General features: G+C 32.9%; 1 protein-coding gene across 1 annotated transcript; it reads right to left on the bottom strand.

Moving 5' to 3' along the window:
• Positions 1–57: 57 nt before the first annotated feature.
• LOC126812505 (sex comb on midleg-like protein 2) lies at positions 58–15,083 on the bottom strand. The gene is made up of 12 exons (XM_050538928.2): positions 14,738–15,083; positions 13,587–13,675; positions 13,136–13,206; positions 12,261–12,495; positions 11,894–11,982; positions 10,134–10,377; positions 9,139–9,522; positions 7,363–7,563; positions 6,977–7,147; positions 6,557–6,682; positions 5,598–5,731; positions 58–3,641 (listed from the first exon to the last, which is right to left on the bottom strand). The coding sequence occupies exons 2-12, from the start codon at positions 13,654–13,656 to the stop codon at positions 3,519–3,521; spliced, it is 1,848 nt and encodes a 615-aa protein (XP_050394885.1). The 5' UTR covers positions 13,657–13,675; positions 14,738–15,083; the 3' UTR covers positions 58–3,518.
• Between the last annotated feature and the right edge of the window lie 2,774 nt (positions 15,084–17,857).

Below are 17,857 nucleotides of genomic sequence, written 5' to 3'. Positions count from 1 at the left end.
CAAAATGAATATGCAGATTAGAACAGACAGACACAAAAGTACAGATGGATAGAATGCCATGCTTAATTGTTTTATTGTCATCTAAGGGTTGGCTATCCAAAATGTATAATGGTGATTGCTAATGTTAACATCTGTCTGCTCTGCAGACTGCAATACACCTTGATAAAACAAGAAAGGACAACTGTAGTAAATGTACATTTTGTATTTGAGATTTATCATAGTATACAAGACTATATACAACTTTGAATGATACCTTCTACACAAGTAATAATATACAATTCACATGATTAACATATTTGCATAAGCTTAGACAACAATACAACCTGCACTAAAATGAATATACATGTTATTATTAATTACAATAATTCTAGAAGTTGGCAGGTTAGTGGCAGGAGATGAGGACATCACTTCAAGTGATTGAATTAATTTAAAATGTACAGTAAATATTTTGGGTGTAAATATGACAATATTGATGTGTAGAGCAGTCACAAAAAAAATATCAAAATAATGTTATTCCATTTTATGCTTATAAAATCAGAACAGTGAGATGAAGGGTATACAAGAACAGTAGATCTTAGTGTAAAATACTTCTAAAAAGAAAAGTTTGCAATGTTAGGCCATGTAAAAGAAAATGTTGTTTATCCTACTTTTTAAACTTTCAGTTTGGGAGAGAAGTTGATTTTTCAGGATGGGCGAGAGAGAGAAATGGGGTTTAACATTCACCCAACACAAACTAGGTCATTTTGGGACTAACATATGGTTCTATTTTATTTCAATAATTTGATTGCGCATAGGGGTCTTGAGTAGTGGGAGGAAATATTATCCGGGGAAAACCCTTGAGGTTGGACAGGCTACCCTACTCCTTGTCACATACAAGACGGGAATCGAACCCACACCACTTGACAGACCTTATGATCAAACACGCACACAATAACCATTCCGCCACCCAACCCCACTAGGACGGGTGAGGAAATATATGAGGTCTTACTTACTTTGGAAGATAAACCACATTAAACATAAATCATGTTTAAATTATTGAACAATGACTCCAGGATCAATAAACCGAACAATCAATCAGGAATTTTTTCTTTTTTTATCTATGTCGACCATATTTCAACACCTTATTGGCAATAATGACATCAAATAGACATAAACATGTCAAATCTGTCAAATTTAAAGACAAGAAAAATATTCAAAATCTCATTTAACATTGATAATTATAATATAATAAAACCATTGCAAAATAAATTGACCAGGAAATACTAAAATTAATTACAATACAATATTTAAATTACCATAATATATTATTTAAAGCCACTGAAAATTGTACTTTTATGAACACTTTTAATAAAACATCCAAAGCCATATACTGTAAACAAGATGCGAACAAGAAATTGATGTGACCTTATGAAGCAGTCAATTCTCATCTGCCTTTTTTTTACCAATATCAAATTTTTCACATCTTAATCCACTGATTGATTATTTAACATTTAATCAAGAGGACAACAGGATTTTTGCAAAAAATGTTTTGACGTCATCATATCCAGTTTATATCGTCAACAGAGAATACTTAATATCTTTGTCAATACCGAACAAAATTAAACCATTTTTGGACTGATATTCTAAATCAGGAATGTCATCAAACATAAAACCCTTCAAAACAATGAAACATATCAATAATGATTTAATTAGTTGAGACAAATCAAAGTGCCCATAACAGAACAATGGTGTAGTTATCCTATATTCAAATTTAAAAGAAGTATCCCAGTCATAATTTAAGAACAGATAATACAGCGGTTAACAAATACATTGCTTCAGATTGTATTCATTTCATAACATGTCAGAAATGGGCTGATGAAGACGGGCATACACCATACATTGTGCTATCAGGGAAATTTTGCCCAGACAGCAGCACTACTGCTTACTTTTATATCCAATTCAAACTGTCAAGGGACCTTTTACGTGCACACCAATGCAGGGATCGAACACCCAACCTGCAGGCTAGCGAGCGAGCGTCTTAGTCACCATGACCCCTCGTAACACATCAATTCACTGCCTTACAGTTTATTTAAGTACCTGTATATACTTTTGTTATAAATATGAATCATATGATTGTCAAAAATAACGAAATTGTAAATGAAAATAATCTGAACCAGATTCATAACTAATTCCCTTAGATATATTTAACAGACCTAAAAACTGTAGAATACATACATACATATACATACATACACACATAATGCTTTCTAAGAAATACTTACAATAACTATGCATTAATGTAGAATGATAATATGAATAAGATATTTATAGTAAATATAGAAATGTAAATGATTTCTTAAATGGTACCAAAATAGAGGTAGGTTTTTGGATTTAATAATAATGTGAATATAATATCAGTAATTAATTCATGTTTCTTATCATCTAGTGCGTGTTGGTTTTTTTTAACCGTGTACAGTAGTCTATCACTTTCTGTGATATTAAGTGAACAGAACACAATTGATGAACACTACTTTATGGGATTGTTCATCAAAGTTCAGTATCTTATATTTGTGATTCATGAAGAACAACTTCGGTTCTATCCTTTAATCTTGAAATGTTATAATATCGATTCTAACAATAAAAATTTGGAATAATATCAGTTTTGTAAAAAAATTTAAAAATGTGACAAAGCACAAACTAATTGTATAGAAATATTTTGATATTGTAAGGTTCCAGACCTCTGTTCCTACTACAATTATTGCAATGAATATTACTGTAAAATGGAGTGCTACACAATCTATGAAGATGCTCTATTTAACTGAGGATTTACATTAAAGTTCTAAACAAGAATGCCTTAACAACTCTTTTCATACAAAACACAACCAGAATGAACAAAATGTATATAGCAAATCCATTGAAAATATTTAACCAGTGACATATAATGCCATAAACAAACCACTAGACACAAAGCAAAATTAAACTTGATAACTTTTAAAAACCAAATACATAATAAACAAGACTTACATTTAAAGGAGCTAAATCTCTATTTTTTGGCACCTAGAAATGGACACAAATGGGTCACAACGCATATAATAATGTAATATGAATGTTTGTAATCAGTTGTGTGCGGGGAAATATGCGAATAGTCCAAATTGAATGACAGTCTTTGGCATCTGGTTATTCTAGTCTACACTGGTAGTATTCTCCTGTGGGGTATGTTTAGTATCGTTCATCGGGTCACTTCATTACAAATGGCGCTCGTGTGCCAATTTTAAAATTTTCATTTTGTCTTAAACATTGGATATCAGAAGCCCATCTTTTCACGGTAAGATAACAACATCAATGTTGATTTAACCTGACCAATAAATCGTGTTTGCAATGTCGAAGTTTGTTAATGATATATTGAGTTAGAGACTTGCCTCCCTTAATGTAAAAATCTTAATACTTTTTTAATTTATCTGATTGCTTAGTTAAATGTGCCTTCATATAAACATTAATTAACAGTCATTATTGGTTTTGACAAAGATCATCTCACTCTCTCACTTCCTCATTTTAAGTTTTTGTACAATATTGCAAAGTTTAAGTATTGGTCCGAGTTTTAAACCCATATATTTCATCATCATATCACTGTTTAATAACATCAAGGCTTTTCCATCAATTTCCTGAAATAAAAATCCATACAAAATACAAGTACTGACATATAATAACACTCACTGTATGTTAGCAATATCTTCATCCTCTTAAAAAAAATCAGCAATGAAATCCCAACTTGCCAATAACTGAATAAAACCTTTCTCCATTTATTGGGAGTGTAAATTCACTTGAATTGATAGTTATTAACAAGCTAACAGTGAGGCTGATGTCCCCTGCCAAAAACAAATTAATTAAATGCAAGTTTATCTTTTTCAAAAGTATCGAGCAATCAAACTGATTATCAACTATATACTAAGTTTCATCACTCTCTATCAGATAGAATCAAAGTCAAAGAAATTGCTTAGCTTTAGCGGGAAATGTTAATCAATGAACTCAGTCAAGACATTCACCTAATGAACATCAACATCAAGTTTAAACATTCTACCTCAATTAAAAGCAGAGTTGTTATGTTCCAGAGTCTTGACCAATCAAATTGCTTATCACTCCTTAGCCTAAGCAGAAAATTCTCATAAAACTTTGTCAAGGTAATGATATAATGAATCTATACTCAGAGTTTCATAGCTTTCACCCATTTACAACCAAAGTTATCACGTTCCAAAGTCTCAACCAATCAAATTGCTAAGCTATGCCTAGCCTTAGTCGAAAATTCACATGATCGAACTCCATCAAGGCAGTCACCTAATGAATGCCTACACCAAGTTTGAACATTCTACCTCAATTAGTAGAAGGAGAGTCATTGTGTTTCAAAGTCTCAGCTAATCAAATTGCTTATCGCTCTGCTTACCCTCAGCAGAAAATGTTCATTATCTAACTTAGTCAAGCTATTGATGTGATGAAACTACACACCAAGTTTCATCACTCTCACTTAATTAGAACTAATGTTATCATGTCCCAAAGCATCAACCAATCAAACTGCTTAGCTATACTAGCCTTAGTCAAAAAAAAACACCAAGTGTTAACATTGTTGCTGAATTAGGAGAGTTATTGTGTTCCAAAGTCTCAACCTATCAAATTGCTTATCGCTCTGCTTACCCTGAGCAGAAAATGTTCATTATCGAACTTAGTCAAGGTATTGATGTAATGAAACTATACACCAAGTTTGATCACTCTCACTTAAAGCTGCAATTTCATATTTTTAAGTTATATTTTTAATATTTATTAAAACAAAGCCTTAAAATAGATGATATCTATAAACAGTCCTACCTTGTTAAAGAATAGTCCTATTAATCCTATAATTCACTATTGCCAGTTGAGAAATTGGCAAAAATATCATTTTCAACTTTAAATTCAAACGTTTGAAGATAGCTATGCCATGGGGGGAACAGAAAAACAAGGGAGGTAATTGTGTTATTATTTCCGGGGTGAAAGGATTTTTAAGAGGGAGAATAATACCTATAATCGTATAATAGTGACAACCTATTGAGCAAAAGACATAGATATAATTATGTTTTGACTTTCTTAGAAAATATGAAATTATCGCTTTAATCAGAACTGAAGTTATTGTGTCCCAGAGCATCAACCAATAAAATTGCTTATCTCTGCTTCCCCTACGCAGAAAATGCTCATCTTCAAGTTCAAACTCCATCAAGGCATCGACTTAATAAACACCTACATCACGTTTGAACAATCTAGCTCAATTAGATGGAGAGTTATTGTGTCCCGAAAAGTGTGACAGACATACGGACAGACAGACGAATAGACGGACGGACAGACAAACGGACGAACCCATTTCAATAGTCCCCTGCTTTCATCAAACAACAATGTAGATGTTTTATCTAATGGATTTCCCATATGTTTATCTTGTTTTCTAATCACTGGTCAATGAATGGAACAAGATTTGATGTCTGGTCAACACTCTACTTTGATTTTGTTTATATAGTAACATGTCCAATGCCACTCCCTTCTGGTCAACAAATAATCAGGTCAGATATTTTCATTATAACAAACAATAAAGGTAAACTTACATGTTTTCTGAAGAGTTCTGTGTGTGTTATTAAACCTGGATCTGTTTCTGATATATGTTGTATAACATCTTCTATAGACCAGTCACCTGGATCACTAGGTAATCTACTTCTTGTGTCACCTGTTGTTGAACTAGCTGTAATTCATTTTGTACCATAATCAAAATTCATATAAAATGTGCATTTTTAAAATTCAATTCAACTAAGTCAGGACAGATGCATTCACCAAAGTAGGCATTATCGAAGTATGTAACTATGCATTTGATACAAACATAGTCATTTCCTAGATATTAGGTGAGTTTGGGATAACTTGATCACCATATATGCCATATGGTCATTTTACTCCATTTAACCCAAGTACTATATCTTATAGGCTGAAAATTTTTAAATTGTACAGCTAATACAAGTCCTGTTTCAATAAACACAACAAACAGATAGGCAATTTATAACCAGGTTAATCAAATACTTGAGTTATTGCCTTCCAAAGTCTTGACCAATCATATTGAATTCTCTACTTGGCCTAAGCAGAAAATGCCCATCAAGGTACTGATGTAGTTAAACTATACACAAAGTTTCACCACTCTCACTTTTTAGAATCAAAGTTATTGAGCTCCAAAGTCTCAACGAATCAAATTGCTTATCACTCTTTCCCACGCAGAGCAGAAAATGTTCATTATCTAACTCAGTCAAGGTATTGATATAATGAAACTATATACCAAGTTTTATCACTCTCATTTAATTAGAACCAAAGTTATTAGAACCAATCAAATTGCTTATCTCTGCTTAGCCTCAGCAAAAAATGTTCATCTTAAAACTCCATTAAGGCATTCACCTAATAAACACTTAGACCAACTTTGAACATTCTAGGACCTGTAGAGGGTCCACAAGAAAATGTGAACAGGTGGATGGACATAATACGCCCACATGAAAATGTGGGTGTTTAAAAATGGAATTAGTCCTACCTTCTGCTTCATATGTGGAATATCTTCTAGCTAATTTTGGAGCTTTTGAACCTTTATTACTATCTACAGAATCACTAGACCATCTACGCTTTGGTAATTTAAATGATTTTTCTTTTTCATTTGAAGCTAAATAAAAAATAAATATCCTGTAAAACTGAATTCCAGAATATCTACATGTAAATACTATAACCTATGATGTGAATGGGTATGTACATGTATATGGACCTTCAATGGGAAATAATAGCAGGGAACTCCAAATGAATGGAATTTTAGTGTAAACTATAAAGCATATTTCAGATTTATCTATATCATCAAGTCCACTGAATTAATTTTTATTGTAGAAAAGCACCAGCTGGTTCCGGTGTGCATATGAAACAGGACCACTTCTTAAATGTTTACTAAAGTATATCATAAATTTACCTGAATTTTTCAGCTTGACACATTTTGTACACCCGCCATCTAATGAATGACTGGAGAGAAAATTTTCACAACACCCCAGATCTTCTAAAAACCTCTCAATAAAACTCCAAAATTCTGATACTTTCTCTACTGTCACCAACCGTTTTGTATACGTCATATTTCCTTGATTTGCTGAAATAAAAAAAAAAGGAAAGTGCTGTTATTTTAATCAACAATCAGACCATTAAGAGTCAATAACTTTGCAACTCCCAGTAATTTCCGAATCCATTTAAAACAGCAAGAGATTGCCATTTAGGCAACATTGGCATATAATTCTGAATTCAGAACATATCAGAACAATGTTTACTTTTAGACTGTGGAATGTGTATATATAAAAATTAACTTACCATATACCACAACTTTACCATTACCATCTTTAACCATATTAAACACAACCTTTTCTTGTACGGCACATTCAATACATGACTGTACTACTTGACGTAATATCTGATTGATTGAGCCAGGACCATATTTGGCAGGTAGCTGAGACACTTTACGATGACTTAGAAAGGTACCAGTATTACACGTCGTATTAACATGAACACAAACTTTTTAAAAAAATACAAAATCTATGCTTAATAACATTCTAAAATAACATTTACTTCATTACGTTGGAGGGACTAAGAGTAACCGGCTTAGTTACCAGCATTTCATAAATACCTTGGATTTCTTTGTTTAAATTTTGTCATTATTAATTTTAAAGAATTAAATTAACTAAATAAGTGCATCTGGATCCTTATTCATGAAAACATAATCTAAAATATTTTAAGAATTTTGATCATTCTTTTGTTGAGCACTAAAATCAAAGCAAAAATATTAGCTCTTGGCCAGTGAAAAACTGCATTTTTAGAATATTTTAGAAAAATTGACTAAAGACAAAAATACACATTAATTTATACTAAACCTTTGAATCTTGGAAAAGTTTTATTTCCTTAACAAATCCATTGGAAAAAAATACGATTAAATGGAAATTAAAAACATGGTTTATGGTTTTTATTTAGCTATTATCTCCTTTGTAACTATTTTGTCAGACAAATGAATAATTTTTTTGCTCATCAAATTTTTTCGACGTCCCTCTGAAAATGATGTATTGCGACATATATGGTGAAACCCCAATCACATCTGATTTTTTCCATTCCGCTCCTTGAATAATATTTACCTCACTGACAAAAAATATACTGTTATTGATGCAGCTCTAGTCAAAGATATGAACACATGTTAGGGGTTTCAGGTCAAAGTTTTAAGTGAGAGAAAAAAGTTTTTTAAAAATATATTGTGAAAATATACACAAAATATTTTATTTCATCCAAATATTCTAATTAGATACAAATTTATGGGATTTTAAAATCCGAGATCAACGTCAATAATGTATTCAAAATTCTCTATAACAGTCAATGCGTGCCATGGTAAAAAAATAAGTGCTTTTCATATCTGAGTGACGTCATAAGCAGTATTTTCCCTTCAGAATCGCTAGTACCAATTTTAAAACTGAAATCTGCATGTTATAGTCAGCTAAGATTTATTAAAATAATAATAATTTGAATGATATGTCAAATATTTATATTCTGGATGATACCATTAAAAAGTAGGCTATATTTAGTCGAAATTTAGCAAATTTCAGTCAACAAAACAGATAAATCCTGTTTTCTACGGCTGTAATTGTCTAGCTGGGGGGTATCACGCATCATAATAATCACAAAAATGTTATCTATCATTTGATTGGCTCTATGTTGACATCCCCCGGAAACTAAGGTGCGGATTCACCAACGAAATGAACTGTAGCAATTTGCATTGATGGTAAATCCCCGGGCCGTGTGACTTCGGAACAGTATTTTCCCGCAAGGGTCTCCAATACATAAATGGTAATTTCGCTTACATTTCGATGATTTTTGAGTCGGAATCTTTGCAGATATTGAGATTAATATTTAACTTTTACAATACAATTGCTAGTAATACATTTAAATAAAATAGTAATTCAGAATCGTAGATTGAAGTGGGCTATATTTCAGCCTCTGGCTGTCAGATTTCACACTTAAGTCAAGTGACCTGAAACCCCCTACACATGTTTATTTTTTTGAAAATAAAGATTTTAAAGCACGGTAAAATAGTGAAACACAACATACCTGAGATACCAACTACAACAGAACTAGTATCTGGTTCTGTAACCGTGACAACAGGAGAAGTGGCTTCTCTAGGAGACAACTGTTGTTTTTCGGGTGTAATACTTGGACTTGTGGGGTTAGGCATCACCTTTGAACTAAGGGTGGGCATGGTGATTTTAGAGCCAGTAGGACTGTTTATTGGTGACTTATTAGCAGGACTTAAAACTGGTGGTTTTGAACCTGTAGGACTTGGTGTTAAATTTTTAGAATTTGGAACATTTGCTAACTCAAGTTTGGTTTTAGTTTGATTAGAGGAATTGGATTTTTTGTTTGACAATGGAGGTGTTGAAAGTAAAAATTCTTGTGGTTCTTTCATTAGTTTTGATAATTTATACTGAGGTATTCCTGAAATAAAATGAATTACATCATCACTTGGGACAAAAGTTACCAAAATTGTCAAATTGTTTTCTTTTAGCCAATTTAAATTAATTATTTGGTTCTCATCAATAATTTTAATAAAGATTGGGTGGGCAATAAAAATGAAATGAAATGAAATGGGGTTTAACGTCTTACTGTATTATACCTGTATGTATAATACTCATGTATACATGTAAAAAAGTCTCTCTAGTATGTTGGAGAAGGCAATAGATCCAGATATCAATGTTACAAATGAAATGGGGTTTAATGTCATACTGTTCTACTCTGACAGGAGGGCTAATGTGTGCTATGAGGGAAAGTTGTACCAAGACAGGGCCACTATGGCCTAAACTTTTGTCGAATTCCAACTGTCAAGGGATTTTTTATGTACACGCCAATGTGTACATGAGACCTTGTGTTTTTGTCCAATCCGAATGACTATACATTGTCCTTGCCAGGCTCCCTGTCCTGCACAACTGACAATGTTACAATCAATGAAACCCTAGTGTACTGCAGAAATAGTAAATATAAGATAAACACAAAAATAAATTAGAAAAACTTTAGCACTGTACTTGTATGTATCATTTGTATTACCATACCTCTTTGACCAGGAGGTTGCAAATTATGTCCACTTGTTGCACACCAGCCCACAGGAAAAATATCTCGAGAATGAAAATCGCACCAGTAATCAAAAGCTCCTCGCCAACCATCAAATGAGATATATATCTGATCTTCATTCACATCTCCAATAGTTGCTGGACAAATTAATTGAGGATTCTTTCTATCCACTGCTTCAAGTTTCATTCCAACAGTAAATAGATTGGATTTGGGAGTCTTTGATTCCTGAAAGAAAAAGAATACAAAGACTTTCTATAAAAGGATACAAGTTCCACAATTCATCCTTTATCTCAATAATGTATACAATTCCAAAGATTAAGATAATACTTCTACCACTAATTTCCAAAATCGAGATTACTGGGATTCATCAACAGACCAAAATGACCACACAATCCATGTAATCATATAGAAATTCAGATCTTAGGGAGCAGTTAGTTAATTGTTTGTTTCTCATGACCCGCCCGCATGTCCATTTTCATCCGTAATAATTACGTACTTCCATAATTATTTGGTCAAATTTAGTGAGGTCCAAAATTTGTCCTTTAAAACTATATTTGTTTGCCTTTAAATATGAACAATGAATTGACACATTAAAATCCACTATTTATCAATGAACATGACATCGTAGGTGATAAGTAAAGCAGGCAAGAATGTGAAAAAATACACAAGTCCATCCGCAAAACGGAAGTGATAAAAGCCATATCATATCTGTCATCCATACCAAGGAATGGTAGCTACAACATTCACCAAAGACCACATATATACTCTTTAAGGCACTTGTCATTTGTAATAAAATTCACAGAAAGATATAAAAGTCTTTTAATTCCTGCTAAATTATTTTATTTACTGACTAGCAACTGTCCCAGAACTGCCGCCATGAGATAGCCTAGATCATGAGATACCGACTGGTTGACACTGCTTCACGCCTTTCACAGTATTTTATTAACAACACTATATAAACAGTCTCAAAAGGACACAGAGATACAAATAAATGTAAACAGTTTGATTAAGATAGACAAAATAATAAAAGTATTTATATTATCATGATGCCACGAGCCGATGATGGGTTCAAAGTTGACAACAATTAACATACGTGCTATTGCCATGGCATTGGTACTATCTTCCCTCACGGCTAGAGGAACGACCATGTGTGTAGTAAATTCTTTGACTGTCCTGTTAAATTATCTAACTTATTTTGTATTTAAAAATCCAAGGGTATGCTTTTGATTATTTATGTCAGAACAAATCATCAATCAGTTTGAAACAGGTCATTTCGTAACCTATCAAAGTAGGGAAGGATAAAGAAATGAAATGCCAAGAATGAATGAATTAATGAACCGTTAACTTAGAAGCATATCACTAATAATTTAAACTTATTTATTATGATCAAGTCTTCCGATGCCCAGCTATATTGTGCAATAGATATTTTAATCTATAAATATTTAATAAATGTGAATAAATCGCGGACACTGGTTACCATTGGGTTTTCAACGACCAAGTAACTGACATTGGTTATTGCTGAAATAGAAACAGCATTAAACTAAAAAAAATTAAATTTCATCTCAATAAATAATAATTACCGCATGCAGCATGTATATTTCACAAACTCAGGTCATGAGAAACTGACAATTAATTAACTGCGGCCTTATTTTCAAAATTTTAAGTGAAATTAATGTGTTTGTTTTTATTTATGTACATTCAATAAAACAATTTCAAAATACCAATACATATCCATAAATACCTCTTTAAATGCACCAGGAGGTGCCATTTGGGCACCTGTCATAGTCTTCATTAAAAATGTTGGCCATGATGCAACATCTTTCCGAAATCCTATAAAAAAAGTTAAAGAACATACACAGTTTATGACAGTGATGATACCTTACTTCTGAATGTATTGATATTAATCATTTATCTTATGTTTCAGTATTCAACCAGAAACCACATGCATCTTAAGTTAGATATTATTGAAAGGCAGAGTATGAAGAATTTTAGAACTAACACTTTTTCTCTTCTTTCCTTTTGTACTGAAAAATTCCTTTTTAAACCTGTTTTTAAAAAACAATCTACTACTGAAATAATCTTTCTCTATATAATAGCATTTTACATACCCAAAGGAGGCTGCAAAAGTCCACCATGTTTTTCACAGTATCCAATAGGATGGAGATCTGATGAATCTACCATACGCCAAAAATCATTTTTATTATCACTACCATCTAGTCGTAATCTTAATCTTGGACCCTGTGTGCCTACAACTGTTGCTATACATGATGATGTGATATTACGTGGGTCTAAAGCTTCTAATTTCATACCAACTTTAAATTCATTAGCAGGTGGAGGAAAATGCTGAAAATGGTAACATATATTTATAATAAAATAATTTTTGGAGAACTAAAACTACAGGGAAAGTCAGGGAAAACACTCAATGTCCATCATACAAGAAAAGTGCCATGAATATTCAATGTCTTCAGGTTTGCTGGTCTTAAGCAAACCCTCTAAATCACACTATGTTAAAGCTACTATTTTGACAACATGTTCATTAATGGGAGCTGTGGCAGATAAAGTTTAGTGAATCAAATAGAATAATTATGTGTAAAAGACTCTTAGTAGCAATCATACTAGTTCTGTATAACTATTAAAAACTGTGTGGAACTTTGGGGCAGAAATACAAACTTTTACTCAGATTTGGCAATAAGTCTGGAAATTCCAAAACACAGATATGCTAATCTAGTAATCATTTTCGAACGGCCAAATATTGTGAGCTCAAGCCTTAAGACAATCAATTGGAGATATTATTTCACATTTTTGTGTTCCATTTGTATACTTTAACACATTTTCATAAATGGTTACCCTGTGAAATCCAAGGACTGCTACTTTAAACTGCTATTGCTAGTCAAACATGATATATACACATACAGAAATGTACACACTGTCCTGTTTAAGTATGCCTTATCGAATCTTTTTAAAAACACAAAATCATATGTACCTGTTTAAAGCAATTGTTAGGTGCTCGAGGTGCATCTGAATCTTTCAAGTAAGAATCCCAGGAAAAATTACCTGAAGGAAAACAAAAGGAATACCATAATACCATAGAATTATTTACAAAACTAGTGTGCATTTTGAAGTGGCCTATGCGATCTTACATGTATAGTATAAATAAGAATGCCATCCATGCTGATGCTTGGTAGAGGATTAGAAATGAGTACCATCATATGGAAATCCAATCCAGCTAGTATAAATCGAACCTGTTAGTAAACTGTTACTCATTCAGAATTAATTCATATCCTGATGGTTCATGTTATTCAACAAACCTGTATTTGTGACTCCTGACATAAAGTTCAGGTTAAACACCTGGAATGTTTCTTATCATTTATGTCACTCTGTAACACCAACAAACCTGAATAAAATCCTAACAATAGAATACATTTGTTTTATACCTTGAAATTCATACTGATGAAAGGAACCTTTTCTGGGTTCTTTCATTGAATTTATCCTTTTATATGCCATCTTATTTTAATGACTGTAACTGTAAAGAATATAAAAATAAACATTTATAACATTTGCAATTTACATGTACAATATCAATGTATCTACAGTATATTACTAAACATATTTAGGCCAGTACAAGCTTTAAAAAAATCGTAATTACAATCTTAATCTGAATTACTACTAGGCCAAGTCTAACCTTCTATAATCTGGGTTGAAATTCGAAATGCTACCAAAGTGAATTACCTACAACATATAAACACTTTTACGGCCTTTGTATAACCTGGATTGCTATAATAAGGTGTGTTTTATTACTTTTAAGTCTAACTTCTAAGGTGGAATCAATCATAAATTATTTTGTCTATATAAAAATGTTGAGATTAATGATGACCAATGACAGTCTTGTATATGTACACTTGCGGCATAGTTAAGGATATGCCTACAATCCTGGAAATATCAGTGATAAATGGTTCTTAATTGAATTTTTAGTTAGGCCTAGCTGTTTTCGATCTGAATGGTAAAACCAATTTCTACTAAATACACACTATCTCAAACTGGGGCAACAGAATGCAGAATGGTGAGGTTTAGGTGAAGGGCAACAGAAATAACACTGTTCCAGATGGTGATGTAGACAGATACATTATTGAACATGTTATCAGTGACAGTCAAACTCATCAAACAAGCCTACAATGTACATGTACTCTACACAGTCTGCGTCTGGCCTACTTGAATACTTCTTAGTACTTTATTTCGTGTCACAAACTAGAAATTTGCAGCCAACCAGTTAGCTTGATGCATGTTTGATAAGTCTATGTATAGAATACTGTCTATAATAATGCCACGCCAAGAGTATAGAAAGAGTCAATGGACGGGTATCAAGACACTGAATACTGTCTCACTTTCTTTCAGAGAAATGACATCATCATTCATCTCGACAAAAGACTATGCATGCCTACCCTGACATAAAAAATTTGCTAAGTTGTCTAGGGTGATATAATGCAAAAAATCTTCATGAGTGTGTTTCAAAATATATTTCTGACAATTCTTATAACGACGTCAATTCTCCTTATTGGCTACAGCTATTCATTATTGCGATATTTACCTTTTAGCCGCAAATACTGCCGCCATAGTTAATCTCGGATCATTACGCGAGATTCAACGATAACGCAACTGGAGGACCGTCTCAATTTTCGAATTGGATCATCGCTAATAAAGTGAAGCTCACCTTTTCCATCAAAGCCAAATCAACTGGTCGCCAAAGTGAACAAAATAGATATATAAAAATAATTTAAAAACCGAAAGATAGCAGCAAAAAAAGAACTGGTATACAGTAATATAGCCAATTTTGATAGTGTGGGCCTATTATTGAATTGACAGGACTGGATGAGAGAGACTACTATTGCTTCCGCGGAGCTGTTGACTGTGGTAAATTGTGAAACCTCAAGCTCAAGGTGAAACTTTCAAAAAATAATACATTTATTTGTAGTCGACAGAGATTTCAATCGCAATCATGACTTTGGCATACCTTATATTTGCTAAAACCAAAGGCTATCAATATTTTAATGTTTATTAATCTTGGGTTAAGAGATATTATGATAGATAATATTTTAATGTTTATTAATCTTCATCTTGTTGGGTACGATATGAATAGTAATACTTGTAACTAATAGTATGATTGATATTATAAATATAAGCCTACGGTACCGAATAAATAAAAATGATAATTTCTCAGGGCAGGGATTACTTTGGCTGCCAGTGGTGACAACCCCAACTTTACTTTTTCTGGACCGCCATAATAAATTTGACATACTTTATTTACCATAATAACATACTAACATTGTAATGTATAGTTAGTACAAATAATTATGAAAACAATTCATCTGAGGGTCTCTAAGAAAAGAGCATGGGTTGTGTGTCCTTTAGCATTCGGTATAATAGTACCCGTGTATTATGTATTGTTTAATAGTCAAGAGCGAGACATTAAGTAATATATTGTAACAACAAGAGGGCCGTAGGCCCGGGTGTTTTTACAATATATTATGCAATTTCTTAAGCTCGAGACTTAAAATACAGACACTCCACACATGACAGTGAAATACGTCACTCGAGTCCAATATTTCACTAGTATAAATAATGTACGATTATTTGAAATAATGGTACGCCAACATCAAAGGGTGACATCACATCTGTATTTTAAATATTTTTATTGATTAATGTGAGTTACCCATTATAGATTTTTGATTAATTATGTGAGTGGGCATAATGAGCTACCGTGAATGTCTAAACAAACATACCAATGCATGTTGACGCTGTTGTTGCATCAAGGTTTACTGGTCATATTATTGGTTTACTGGTCATATATTATACTATAATACATGTATGTCCATATGTGAGTTACCCAGTGTATATTTTTGATAAATTATGTGAGCATAATGGGCTACCATGATTGTCTAAACATACAACGGATGTTGAGATGGTTGTTGCATCAAACCTTAGAGGAACTAAATCGCTAATATTAGGGACCTAGAAATTGACAATGGGTCGCAACGCATATAATAATGTAATATGAATTTTATATAAAGTGGTTTACATTCAATCGTTTTGTTTTTACTCTTAATTTCAAATCAGCTATGTTCATCGAAATACGCCACAAGTCTCAATCGAATGACAATCTCTAGTGTCATGCTCTCCAGATATGACTTGGGGAATATGTCTAGCCCCTTTCTTTGAGGGTTGGGGGGGTTGGATGGCTGAATGGTTAGCACGCGCGCGCTGTATCATAAGGCCTGTCATTGAGTCAACTGGCATGGTTTCGAATCCCCGGTTGTACGTGACAAGTAGTAGGGTCGCCTGTCCAACCTCGTATATTTTCTCCGGGCCCTCCAGTTTCCTCTCACTGCTAAAGACCCCTTCGCGAAAGCGAATTATTGAAAATGAAAGAAAATTAAACCATGTGTTAGTCCCGAAATGACCTAGTTTGTGTCGAGTGGACATTTAACCCCATATCTCTCTCTCTCTCTCTCGCTTTCTTCGAGTCCCTTGTTACAAATGGGACTGAAATGCATTATGGTACATGATTCGTGTACCAATGGTAAAATGTTTATTTTGTGTTAAATATTGGATATCAGAAACCCATCTCTTCAAAGTAAAATCACAACATCAATGTTGATTTAAATAGACAAATAATTTGTGTTTTCAATGTCAAAGACTTTGAATGATATTGAGTTAGCGACTTAGCTACTTTAATGCTAACAGGTTTACTTGTCACATTACTATACTTAAAGGGGCTTGGATGGCCGAGTGGGTAACATGTGCATGCTGTATCATAAGGTCTGTCATTGAGTTAACTGGCATTGTAGGTGACAAGGAGTAGGGTCACCTGTCCAACTGTATGGGTTTTCTCCGGGTCCTCCGGTTTCCTCCCACTGCTAAAGACCCATACGCGCAAGCGAATTATTGAAATAAAATTAAACCATGTGTTAGTCCTGAAATGACCTAGTTTGTGACAGTGGACATTAAACTCTCTCTCTCTCTCTCTCTCTCCCTTCTATGATTATGTCATGTGCATAATACTATGTTATATGTGCATATGACTGAAATTTGGTACCAATGTAGCTAACCCTAGCTTTTGTACAATTGCAGTTATACTTTATTTTTTTATTTTTCCTAGTTTATGTTTTTATTTTACTTATTTATTTATATGCTACCCTAACCTCAAAAATTAGTGTTTCTATTCAATTAATCTTATCATATGTTATAGATGACTGGGGTAACGGAAAAAAAAGCTTGGGATCCATGGAAAATGTATCATGTAACATCAGATGAGATGAAGGCTATTCAAGAACGAGCTAAAATGAGAGCAGCAAATAAAGCTGAATTTCAAAAAAAAGTTACAGACCCATATAGAGCTCTATCAGGAAAAGCATTTGTTGTAAGTTGATCAAAAAATGTGGATCATAAAATATTATGCAGGGTTTGATCTGGGTGGGGTATTATTCTTACATTCCTCAAAAAGGCATATCATATTATAAAAGTCACTTGGTAACTGATGACATTTTGCACCATAAAAATAGGCAGAATTGTCATAATAAACACAACTTACATTTTTGTCTACCATTGGTTTCATATGGATTCCAGTAAAACAAAAAAAGTGATGCGAGTGTGAAATTAATGAATCATGTGACATATTAGTAGTCACATTAATCATTTCATACCTGTTTTG

Source organism: Patella vulgata, chromosome 2 (genome assembly GCF_932274485.2).
Source record: "Patella vulgata chromosome 2, xgPatVulg1.2, whole genome shotgun sequence".
Classification (NCBI taxonomy): Eukaryota; Metazoa; Mollusca; class Gastropoda; family Patellidae; genus Patella; species Patella vulgata.
The sequence above is the reverse complement of the archived record's forward strand: the minus strand, read 5'-3'. Positions and strand labels throughout refer to the sequence as shown.